The sequence below is a fragment of the Urocampus carinirostris genome, chromosome 14, assembly GCF_059441175.1.
Source record: "Urocampus carinirostris isolate Australia breed hairy pipefish chromosome 14, RoL_Ucar_1.0, whole genome shotgun sequence".
NCBI classification, from domain to species: domain Eukaryota; kingdom Metazoa; phylum Chordata; class Actinopteri; order Syngnathiformes; family Syngnathidae; genus Urocampus; species Urocampus carinirostris.
Window position 1 is genome coordinate 18,320,475 of NC_142362.1, and position 13,281 is coordinate 18,333,755.

At 40.3% G+C, this 13,281-nt stretch overlaps 1 protein-coding gene across 1 annotated transcript in view; it reads left to right on the plus strand.

Moving 5' to 3' along the window:
* Positions 1 to 1,480: 1,480 nt before the first annotated feature.
* The window catches only part of plekhm3 (pleckstrin homology domain containing M3), a 32,249-nt gene continuing 20,448 nt past the window's right edge, over positions 1,481 to 13,281 (plus strand). Inside the window, exons 1-4 of the mRNA XM_088353336.1 lie at positions 1,481 to 1,516; positions 4,420 to 5,010; positions 9,507 to 9,964; positions 11,616 to 12,108. Of these exons, the coding sequence (XP_088209462.1) occupies positions 4,545 to 5,010; positions 9,507 to 9,964; positions 11,616 to 12,108 (1,417 nt within the window). The 5' untranslated portion in view covers positions 1,481 to 1,516; positions 4,420 to 4,544. The remainder of the gene's footprint in view (positions 1,517 to 4,419; positions 5,011 to 9,506; positions 9,965 to 11,615; positions 12,109 to 13,281) is intronic.

A 13,281-nucleotide genomic window follows, 5' to 3' on the forward strand; every position in this document is an offset into this window, starting at 1 on the left:
ACACTCACACGCATACACACGCGGACTCCCACATGCAGACCTTTTGCACTGCACAGTGTGACTTGCGGCCTGGCACATACGCGATTAATTTGTTGTCATGCATTCGTCTGCCACATAATTTCCGTTTACAAATAAACACACTCATAGAATTGATCCATGTATGGGCGGTAGCCTCTGACATTTTGATTGACACCACTCTCAGCCAATAGTAGGCTTTATTTCACAGTCCACAGCCTGCATTAGCATATACCGGCGTGTTTGATAAAACAAATCGCCTTCGTTAGCTTTAAATATCTTTAGCCAGTAGTAATTGATTCAAATGACGATTGACACATTGATTAGCCAGTAATCTTCCCACCATAAATTGGGGCCATTTTCCGGAGGGTTTATTCAAATCATAGCTGAAAATAAACGTGCATAAATGCAACCTGGGAACCATTTTTACACGCATTCGTTACACGCATGTGTGCACAATCATTGATTGACTTCTGGAAAGAGAAGTCAAACATTTACAACTCTTGAAAAATGTCTAAAAAAATTGGCCTAAGTAAAATATACATTTGCAAAAGTTTAAACCGGTCGTCTCCAATTGGCCACTTGGAAAGGCCCGAATCTACTATTAGAAAAATATGTAAAATACAATTTTAAGTTTTTCAGATTGTGATTGAATTTGTATAAGTACAAGGTAAGGCGATACTTTATTGTCTCACTTATTTTCTACCTAAGATGCCCATGCTACACTCATCTGCAGACATTTGATTGCCAAAAAATTAAGGAGAGAATAAAAACCTTCTTTGGGGCGGCAGTAGCTCAGGAGGTAGAGCGATCGTCTTAGGATTAAGGGATCCCAGTTCGAATCCCGGCTTGTCCGTGTTACATGTCGAAGTGTCCTTGGGTAAGACATTGAACCCCCAATTACCCCCAATAAGCAGGTTAGCGCCTTATATGGCTGCACAGATCACGGCCGCTATTGGGAAATGTGAAGCACAATGTAAAGCGCTTTGGGAAGTCATTGACTTGAAAAGCGCTATATAAATGCAGATCATTTCAAATGCAGATCATTTTCTTCTATTTCTGTGTTCCAATTCAGATTACTCAATATTAGTAGCACTTTCAGCAAATCTTTCAGTTTGGGACAAAGTTTCAGAGTCTTACCTTTCAAAAGAGACCAAAACCTTCCATATTCTTCAAACAGATCAAGCACAGACATCAAATTACTTTGGTAACGTTTTGGATTGGTATTTTAGGCGAATATTACAGGAACCTAAAGCCATTCATCATTTGATCTGAATTTAATTCATAACTTGATCAGTGTTATGCATTCTAGAATTACTCTTGTATTGTAAGATATAAAATGACTGTGTTGTTTGATATGAAATGACAAAAAAGTCTGCGGAAAATTAATACAAAAATTATAAGCGGAACGTTCCCAGGTGGACAATTTTAAGTTCCGCTTTCCGTTTTCTTCGGGACTTCTGTTTCGAGACACAGCCAAATGAAGATGGTAAACATTCAGGTGAGTCGACGTTTTATCTCCCTTTTCCCGTTTTTTTCTTTCTTTATGTCACCTTATCATACAACATGACGACTGTCTATATTATTTAATCGCAACCGTTAACGATGCTATTAAACAGACACTCATTTTACATTGTTCGACGGTTGGATAGACATGCTAAGTTGTTAGCTCACGGCTAACATGACCGGCATTCATCACAACCGAGAACAAGACAGAATAAAATACCTCATGCACAGACAAAGCATATGTGTGTTATTTTATTGATTTATTTTTGTGCCAGGATCTGAAGTGGCCGTTTTGAACGTCTTGTGTCCGTTAGCCGAGCATCCCGTGGAGGCTACTAGTGACGTCATTTTGACTGACAGGATGCTGACTTTGCTATTTATATTTACATACCTGTCAACCTCCAGGGCTCAATGCCCTTACAAAATGTTGTATTTTCCCTTACAAAATACAAAATAATCTTACACCATATTTTTTTCAAACATGTTTATTTATGTAGTTTAACATGTTATGTTGTACATGTGTTTCGTTATATCATATTTATTGTTAATTAACATTTTGTAGTGAGATACTGAGTTGCTTGACATGGATGAGGTTTATTATAAAAAAAGTTCAAAAATTAAGTAGCTTGGACGTGCACTGTAGAAGGAAAAAATACATGAAAATATATTTAAGTAGAATAATACATTTTCTTATTAGAATCAAACTATATATTCATTTAAATTAAATTAATGTTGGTAATATACTGATCAAAGGGATAACTACAAACCTGTCTTTTTTCATTTTCTCCTTTAATACTTCCTTTTTTTCTTAACCTCTTTATACAACAATAATGGTTCGTAATATAATGCATCAAAGCAAGTGAGCCGATTGAGAGCTGGCTCTCTTTAATGAGTTGAGCCGAAAAAGCCGGTTCTCTAAAATGAGAAGGACTTCCTTTCACTACATAACTACCACATGAAATCCGAGGCGGCAGACGCATGCGCACAGTAGCATCAAACCGCTCCCCTCGTTTGCAACGGGAAAAAAACAATACCTATGTAGAGGCTACCGCGGCGAACTCGTTTGACTTGATTTGCCGTTTCGTGATAGTCGGTGTATACCGGATGGTACCCTTAATTGACAAATTTGCGTTTTTCTGTACAGATTTTCTTGTACGTCGTACACGTCTTAAAATGCATAATAAACGTACTTTGTACGGCAAAAACGTACAGGTTGACAAGTATGTATATACTTAGTCACTATATATTATTATTTTTGCATTTAACTGCAACATATGACTATTTATATGCCATGTAATGGACTCAATGCTGGATGGTTGAATTATATTGGCAATCTTAAGCATGGAATTTGGTAAGACCCAGTGTACAAATTGCTTCTTTTTATCTCTTTAAGTTGTGAACCTCGATTGTAAACCCACATAAAAATGTAGCTTTTCCCATATATATTTTTGACCATTTATAAATTATTGAAATAATTCTCAAGTTGTAACGTAGAATAAACAAATGTAAGATTGATTTTCAAATAACAAGCATATTGGCCCAAAGTTGCCAGGCTGGGCGTTGCCGGGCTGGGCGTTGCCGGGCTGGGCGTTGCCGGGCTGGGCGTTGCCGGGCTGGGCGTTGCAGGGTATTCTACTTGAGCGAGGTTGTTGGAGATGTGGTTTGTTGAAAAAGCGCCAGTATGGCCGCATGCAGCGCCAGAGCTGTGTATGCATGAAAGCCATCAATTTTGTTGTTATCAAATGGGAATGCCTTGACATGAAACCTAGCTAAAGACACTCCCAGAGGCCTAATGTATTACGGTGTACCATTTCATTAAAATCGGTTCATCCGTTGCAGAGCCTATAAGCCACATACAAACACACACATGCAATTTGGATTTATATAATCGTCTTAACAACTCAAAACTGGCAAAGACCTTCCCCCCACGCTCACAATTGATCTTCCAAGAAGGTAGAAGCAACATTAACATGTGAATCTCTACATATGTTTCTATAAATCTTCATATATTTTTAGAAAAATGTCACAAGCTTCTAAAACTTCAATTGCACTAGTGTGATGTTATTGAAGGGGGGAAAAAAAGCCTAAAAACAGATGATACTATATACCCTGATAGAAAAACCCTGGTTTTTTATTAAAGAAATGTTTTTATGATGTGTTAGTTGAACCGATGTATCTTGCTGATAAAGATTATATATATATATTGTTTTATATTCTAAAAGAAATATTTCAAGAATTTTCTGAATAATTGTATTATTCCCAAAAGTGTCAAATTCTTAAGTATAAAAAAATGATCTGTTGAATTTACTGTTTTTTTTTTTTTTTTTTTTCTTAAAATTTGTTTTTGTTTTTTTAATATACTATCAGTTATTATTATTCATTGTATAGCATATTAATTGAACTCCTTTCTGATGCACTAACAACATAGGGCAGTCTACAAGCACCACTTTATAAATATTTCCCTCACCAACATTCTTTTTATCCTATTTTTCTCTTTTGAGTTATGTATTACATATTTATCCTTTTATTATTAATAAATATTTGGATTTTTATCTATAAAAGACCTTAGTATTTCATTGCAGATAAGTGATCATTGAAATAATTCGTAAAAATGAGATGGGGCAGAGGAACAAGAAGCATTTGATGTGTGTATGGGTTGACCTGGGATGAGCTAATGGCTTTTTAAATAATTCATCTGAGCAGACAAAGAGCCTGAGCTGAGCTGGAAAATCAATCATAGCGCAGATTAGAGGGAAGAAGAGTGCCATACTGGACGTCAAATAGATAGAAAGCAGATACAAGTTGTGCTACTATGAAAACGCATGCTGAATTGACTCACATCCACCCAGATATGCGTTTCCACTTGAACTTCCTTTTTACCGCTTCCTCCTTTTTCAGACCTCCACCATTTGACGGCAAGAGATCCTCTAACCTACACCCTTCAGGCAGGATTTAACTCCATAAGGATCCTTTTCCACGTGCCGAGATGTTTGGACATTACTCATGTGACTCTTGACCGAAAGATGGAGGGCCTGAGGCAGGTGGATGCGATGGGCGACATCAGCCCTGCTCTCGAGGCCACAGAGGACTTTGCTGTCCCGGGTGGTCCCAGTCCCCCCAAGGACAAGACTTCCGGCCAGCCCAAGAAGCTCCAGGAGGTGTCGAGTGCTGCTCTGGCCAAGCTGAGCTCCAGCGGAGTGTGGAGTCTTCTGGCCGGCCAGCAGCATGAGGTGGGTCCATTAGGACTGGCCTGGGCTGACGGCCTGAGCGTTGTGAGCCTGCGGCAGGGCAAGAGAAGCCGGGCACGCTCCACAAACGATCTGGTTGCCCACGGAAAAGAGGGCACCTCCCTGGCCTCCAACGCTGCCTTCAAAAGGGGACACAACCGGTCCAGGTCAGACGTCAGCTACCGAACCACCGCCTGCACTGACAACGGGTTCCCTGCTTTGGACACGCTGAAAAATACAATTCTGAACCATCAGATTGAAGGTTAGTATGCAGACATGACACCAACATGCGCTGTAGTCGTCCAAACAACTACTAAAATTACCTATATTGTCTAGCTAACAATTGAAGTAGGCTCACTTAAAGGGTCAGTGTGCAATATTTAGTGCCGCCTTGTGGTACAAAAAACATGCATTCAGTAAAAATAAACATTGATTTCAATACTTAGCAAAAATACCTGCAATAGCATCCATTATCTTCCAACCGTTATCTGCAACGCTTATCCTCAGTAGGGTCGCGGGTGTGCTGGAGCTCATCCCAGCCATCTTCGGGCAGTGGGCAGGGGACACCCTGAGCTGGTTGTCAGCCAGTCGCAGGGCACACAGAGACGGACAATTCACTCGCTCATTCAGACCTAAGGACAATTTGAACTGGCCAATTAACCTGACATGCCAGTTTTTGGCACAGAGAGAACATGCAAACTTCACGCAGGAAGGTTCGATCCCATGACCTCAGTTTAGAAAAAAATCATATGTGAAGAAAGATGTATTTATTTTACACAATGGAATCCCTACCCAAGGTCGCAGCCATGTTTGTCTAGCAACTTGCTGCTACGCTGTTATCTGTGGCACTCGTTTTTGTTCGCAATAGACCGTACAGTGCAGACGCTTTTCTTAGAGGTTTTCTTGGAAATTTAATTTTTCAAGAAACTCATCAACTGTTGTTTACTAAGCAAAGGTAAAGGCTAGAAGCATACTTGAAATATAAGGGTTCAAGCTATGCCTGAATAGCTACAGAGCTAAATAATTTTTTGATCTTCAAAAATAGGTCAAAATGGCAAAAATTGGCTGGCACTGGCACTTCCTATTTGAGAGAAATGTCTGGCACTGAATGAGTTAATAATGTTGTAGCTGCAGCTGCACGAGTCGGCAATACCCTCCAGACTGGGCAGAGATCAGCTGATTTCTAGGATGCTGCGTTGATGACCCTCTGTAAGGTGCTAAAGTATGGATATCGATTATCCCCATGCTGTCTCCGTTTAAGTGTTTGATGACTTTCTTTCCCAAGAGGAGCCATGTAATGATAGAAAATGATGATAACCTTAAAAGACGCGCAGTGTCCGCAGGTCCGTGGGTGTGCTGGATAATGGCGGGTAATCCCGTCGGCAAATGGACTTAAATGAGGCAAGAGCACGGGAAGTTAATTAGGACGCCTCCCGACACGGGCGGGATTACGCCCTATTAGCATACGCATGAAAAGATGGCAGCCCGTTCAGAATCAAAAAAAGGAAAGAAAGTGCAGTAGGGGGAATTGAAAAGGACAAAGCGCCATGTTTGTGTTCCTCATTAGCAACAGCTGGTTAGCATCACCACAATGAAGCCCCATTTTAAGTGTGACCAATCCGAGGAGACCCAGTGTTTCTTCGCCTTTTTATGTCAAACCTGCCATTTTCTTTAATCACCATGATAAAAGTAAAATTAAAAGTACAGTGTGTAATATATGAACACAAGATGTCACTGTATTGTGTCGTGGAACCGAAAATGAGGGCTACAAACCTTAAGGACGAATACAACTATGGAGGCTCAAAGTGGCTAATAATATTTTTCCCCAGCCTTTTGCGAAGAAAAATAAAAAAGGAAAGAAAAAGAGAAAAATTGGGAAGGGAAATTTAAAAAAAAACAAAGGAAAAGGGATCAAAGTACAAAAAGGAAAAAGGAAAAACAAAGAAAAAGGGGAAGGAACGTAAAAGAAAAAAACCTTGGAAAAATTAAAAACCGGGTAAATAAATGGTAAATGGTCTGCATTTATATAGCGCTTTTCAAGTCAATGAGAACTTCCCAAAGCGCTTTACAACGTGCTTCACACTTACCCATTCACACACACTCACACACCAATAGCGGCCGTGCAGCCATTGGTGCCAACCTGCTTATTGGGGGCATTAGGGATTCAGTGTCTTGCCCAAGGACACTTTAACATATAACAGAAATAAAGTAAATAAAGAAAAGAAAATAAAGAAGATGGAAAAGTAAAAACCAAAATAAATAAGAGGAAAATAAGAAAAAAAGCAGAAAATAAGGAAACAAAAGACACAAAAGAAAAATGAAAAGAAAAAATGGAGACTGAAGAGAAAGAAAAGAGAACAATTAAAAGAACAAAAGAAAAGGAAACCAATGGGAAAAAAGGAACAAAAGAAAAAGGTGAAAATACTGAAAAACGAGAACAAAGAAAAAAAAATAAGCAAAAGAAGAAAAGACAAAATGAGAAAAATAAAAAGTAAAATGGATGATGGGGTAAAATAAACAAACATAGAAAAAGAAGAAAAATGAAAATAATGAAAGAAAGAAAGAAAAAACAGGTTTTGTTTTGGGGTACCCTTAGCAGAGGATCATTATATGTAAAACAAATGCAAATTTCTCAACCTACAGTTATTTAAAAAAACATGTTTCTATGATAGTTAATGTTTTTTTGCCTATTATTTAAATCAATATTGTTTTCTCTTAAATATAAATTATTTTTCTACTTTTAGGTGGGACTAATACACACTGTACCTCTAAATGAATATTATTCAATTATCCTAAATTTTATTCCGAGCTAGTTCATGTTCGAGCATTGTCGCAACTAATGGACAAAAGCCCTTTTCTCAAACCGCCCGAGCGTGATGTCGCCCAATCAGGTCCCTCCGTGCCGCAGCTCATTTACATATTCACGCAGGCTCAGTTAACACGCTGGCAGAATGTCTTTGTTAAGATCGATGAGGTCGATTTTTTGTTTTGCACCCCCCCTAACTCTGATCGATTACTCCTGACGGAAAACGGTTGTTCTTAATGAATAGATGCAGCTCAAACGCCTTCATTCATTCACATGCCAACAGAAATGAAAGTATTTTAAACTGCAATTACCGTGCACAGGAAGCGAACCGTTGCAGATTGATGACTTTGAAGAAACGGTTTTGCCAATGAACATGATACTACTGTGCGTCGAAATGTGGATCAGTAGTGGACGCACAGAAAAATCTCAGGAACCCACGGCAAAATATGATCCAGGAGTCAAAAAAATAATATTTTAAACAAGCGCAATTATGGTCTTTCTAAAATGATTCATTTCAAACGAGCAAAATGATCTGCTTGTGTTCATATGTTTAACATTTAATTATTGTTTTACATATTTGATGAAAATCCCTAAAATAGATTGCAAATTTTTGTCATTTTGAATATGTATTTTTAATTAATTATAAAAAATAAGGAGAAAAATGTGCTCATCCGATGTTTTTCCTAATTTTAGTCGAAATCTTAAATATAGAATGTAATTAAAATGCAAAATATTAATGTTTTTTTTTTCTTGTTGATAATAATTCTCAAAATAATTTCAAGATATTTAAAGAGCGCCCAATTATCTGCCCCGGTCTGCTTCCTGTATCCACTATCTCATTGAATGGCAGTGTGTTGGCGGCCCATATGCCGAGTACTTGCAGTGTGGTGAGAAAATCAAAGATATAAGTACAGATAGTCAAAGCTCAACTCTTTCTAAGAAAGATGACTACGTCACTTCGTCATCGTCTGGACAGATCGTCATGAATCATGTGATCAGTGTTTTTCAAATGGTGGGTCGGGACCCAAAAGTGGGTCACGAACCCATTTTCAGTGGGTCGGGGGCCTTTGCCGTGGCTAAATAATGCTTGAAAAAAGCGGAGGGTCAATCACACTCCTTAATAGTAGGTGGTGATATTGCCCTGCTCGATCTCTTCTTCTGGTTCTGTTACTTGACGTGTATGAGAGGGACCACATCTCATTTTAATGTCATTTTGTCGGTTTTATTTCCTCTTTTTGTCCATAGTAATGGGTTCCAAGAAAGTTGGTGATAAAGGGAAGGAAAAGTGGAAAATAATGACAACAATTGAATTGAAGAAGGAAACAATTTCTAAAAAATGAAAATGGTGTACGAGTGTCTGCCACTGAAGCACTGCAAGAAAGTACTTCAAATGGTTTTAAAATGTTATATTTTTAGCCTTTTATCAGTATAATAATCTTTATTAACTACATCATTATATATTTACCACTGTTTAAATATTTTGAATTTCTTTTAGTATGCGGCTATTTTAAAGCAGTTTTAGAGGGTTGCTTACAGGTGATGTAGGTTTATATGCAAATATATCCGATATTTAAAATCTTTTTGGGGGGGGAAATGGAACATATTCTACTATATCTTACAGCACAATACTTTCATTTGAGAATTACCGGTAGATTTTTTTTCTTGATTTGGGTCGCAGCTTGTCATTAGGTTGGACTGGTGGGTCCTGAAGTTAGACCAGTTGAGAACCAGTGATCTTTATCTCTGGCGCTCTCGACACTGCGACCCTGGTTTGAATCCTGATACAACTGATTATACATTAAAACTTTGTGTATAACGTGCACCCAAACTTAAGTTCTTTTTCAGGTAAAAAAAAGAAAGAGCATTATACATAAGTAAATACAAAACTTTATTTAATTTACTTTTTTTAACTGGAATTTTTCCACTGATTATAGTATCTTATACGGTTGCAGGGGATAAGATGAGTAGCAGTAGTAGTGTGGTGTCGAAGCAAGCCGAGATGCAGTACCGTGAGGGCCCTCGGGGCCGCTGGACCGAGTGCCACGTGGAGTTGACGCCCTGCGAACTTCGCCTCTACACGCTGGATAGCAGTGCCAACCGGCAGTTGGGCACCGCCTATTCGCTATCACACTGCCAGGGCGTAGTGGCACCGGCGTCCTGCCAGCCCGCTGACTCTCGCACCCTGCAGGCAGTCTTCTTCAACAACACCCGCTTGCAACTGAGGGCCGCCACCCAGTGGGAGGCCACCGAGTGGCGTCGACTCATGTGGGAGAAGGTCCAAGTTGTGAGGCCCACTCGTCCCAGAAAAACCACGGAAAAAGCAGTCACTTTCCCAGACGCCCAGGTTTCTGAAAGTGAGCCGCCACCGAGCCGCCCCACCACCTTGCCTCTTTTCAGCCCTCGCTGCCAGGTAATGATGTACCTAATGACTATAAATACAATTCGTCGAATTATAGGATCATTAATATTATTTTCTTCATTAAATTGAACTTCTAAACTGATGTGGAAAATTATGATAAACACAAGAGAAATTGGTACAATGAAATATACGTCTTTTTCTTCAACATACGGCTCACGGGCTGAATCCAGCCTGTTGGGTGATTCAATCCAGCCCACCATAAATTTCTGAATACAGAGATCCTTCGGTTTTCACGTTAAAGTGGGCCAGAACCGTCCGCAAAAAGTGAAAATATTCAAAGTAATGTCGCTCTTTTTCTGGGGGGCAGCCGTCATTAGAGCGGACCTGCCAACTCCTCAACTGAGAGAGAACAAATAGAAAATGGTTTGATTTCAAAGGTAAACAGTATTGTATTTTCACGACCATAGGGCGCACCCTGTTAAAAGGCGCAGTCTCCGTAGCGTATTTAACACTACACCGGGTGGGGTGTACTGCATTATAGGGTGCTGGTGCCTTATGTTCCGCTTGAATACGACTCCCCATTACGTGAACCATGCTTCTCAGCGCTGCACTGTTGGTGACATTTGCATATGTCTTATTGAACCAAGTATTTAGACTACGATCGTTTTTTGTTTTCATTATGCCAATCAATATTCCTTCATAAATTCATTCTACATGAAATGAAATGAAATGATCTGCATTTATATAGCGCTTTTCAAGTTAATGACTTCCCAAAGCGCTTTACATTGTGCTTCACATTTCCCAATAGCGGCCGTGATCTGTGCAGCCATGTAAGACGCTAACCTGCTTATTGGGGGTATTGGGGGTTCAGTGTCTTACCCAAGGACACTTCGGCATGTAACACGGACAAGCCGGGATTCGAACTGGGATCCCTTAATCCTAAAACGATCGCTCTACCTCCTGAGCTACTGCCGCCCCAAACAGACTACGATTGCCACACACGATCTGTTCGAAGCATAGTATTCGTCCATGCAAAAGGGAGTCAGATTTTGCTGGGGAGTCGAATTTAGGCACATCCTTCGCGGCTGCTTGGATTCCATGATCTTCCGTGTAGCGTAGAAGTCAACATAGAGGACAAAAACACTGAAAGCATTCAATGGTGGGAAAGTGAGGTTTTGCAAGGGGGGAATAGAAGATATTTTGATTTTTAAATTCAAACCGTATTTTAAATAAGTTGATGTTTTTGGGGAAAGAAAGAGAGAACAAATGGTTCGGCAGATGGATCGATTACGCAGCATGACGCGAAGGGCGCGGGACAAAAATCTTTCTCAGCGAGATGGAAAGAAGAAATCAGAGCAAGTGAACAGTCACTGTACAGTATGATAGATGCTAAGGCCAATCAGCATCACAATCAGCGGCGGAAAGAAGCACTACAAAGGTTCACACAATCCAAAATCTAATTTACAGCAATGTCCAAAAAATTTTTCGACATCTTGAAAAAAATGTTCGTATGTACCGTTTTGCGTAAGTCGAATGGTCGTAAGTAGGGGAGTGTCTGTATTTGATGTTGATGCCGCATTTCTGTATGTCTATGTTACCGTTAAAGACATAGGCTTTTGTGCATGCGCGAAACTCGGCAGAGATTATATTCATGTCGAGATGCCTCAGTCTGTTAAAAAAAATAATCGAACAATCGTTGCAGCCCTACTGCCAGGATGTCCTCAAATCCGGGGTTCTGCACCAACTCTTGGATCAAAACAACTGGTGCCAGTTCACCTTCGTCTTGAGCAAAACCACCCTGCAGGCGTTCCCCGCCGAAGGGCAAGGCCCCGTTTTGCGTCCTGTCAGACAGTACTTGTTGGCGTCCTGCCTGGCCGTCCAGCCGGATCCTGTCTTGCCAGATCGGAGGGAGCACTTCCAAGCTACTTTCACGGAAGGCAATCTCCGACTCAGAGCTGACACCTCCGCCAAGGCTCTAGAGTGGACAGAAGCCCTTAGGGCGGCAGCAAGCAACCAGAAGTCCGCCCGAGAGGAGTTTGATACTGCAGCGTTACACGGCGTCCTCCTGAGGTCCAAAGAGAAGAAGCAGAGGGAGCAAAAAGCTAAGAGGCAATCGGTCACCACCAGTTTTCTCGGCCTGCTCACCTGTGTGGCCCTGGAGAAAGGACTCACCGTGCAGGGATTCACATGTGCAGGTCAGAAAAGTCCACATTTTTATTTTTTGGGGTCAATTGCAAGTCGCTCTTCTACTTATCCAAGAAATACTGCATATGGATTTTTTTTTTAAAAATGTCAAATCTTGTGAGGATTTGGTCATTATACAGCACGGGTCTCGAATTCTATTTACCTGGGGGATGCTTGTTCGCATCAGGTTTTTCACAAGAGATTTTGTAAAAATATTCCAATCTTCTGAAATATCTTTATCTTTTTAACACAAAATCTCATCTCATTAGCTGCACCGCTTATCCTCAGTAGGGTCGCGGGGGTGCTGCAGCCCATCCCAGCAGTCATCGGGCAGTGGGCAGGGGACACCCTGAACTGGTTGCCAGCCAATCGCAAGGCACACAGGGACAGACAACTACCTCGCTCATTCACACCTAGGGACAATTTGGACCGGCCAATCCACCTGAAATGCATGTCTTTGGAATGTGGGAGGAAACCGGAGTGGCCGGAGGAAACCCACGCAAGCACGGGGAGAACATACAAACTCCGCACAGTAAGTCCGGTAGCTGGATTTGAACCCACACAGGAGGTTCCCAAGACCTTAGAACTGTGCCGCACAAGCGCTAACCACTGCGCCGCCGTGCTGCCCCTTAACACAAAATAAGATAACAAAATAAAATATATTAAAAATAACAATAAGAAAATCGATCGATCAATCAGGAATGAAATAATAATACAGGAGATACAAACGACTAAAGAAACCACATGTAGTTACTGAGTAGAAAAAAAAATTCTTTGTATTCAATTCAATTGCCCTTCAACTTTTAACCTTCTAAACATGAATGGGTAGTGCACATGAACTGTTATGAACATGCATTATCTTCCCTATCCATTGCTTCTACGAAACAGAACTGAAGCAGAACTGATTAGTTGGAAAAGGTACTGAAAAGCATGAAAAAGTGCCGAAAAGTATGTAGTAGTTCAGAAAGTCGTAGACAAGTACATATTACTCAAAAGTACTAAAATAAATAAAAAATGACCATTAAACGAATTGGAAAACCCCAAAAAACAACCCCAAAAACATACAAAACCATATAAAAAAATAATTTGAGACGGGGGTGCACACACGATCATCCTGCAGTTGGACTGCAGGCTGCGTGTTTGGGACCCCTGATGTAATGCAATTTCAAAAACAAAAAAATAAT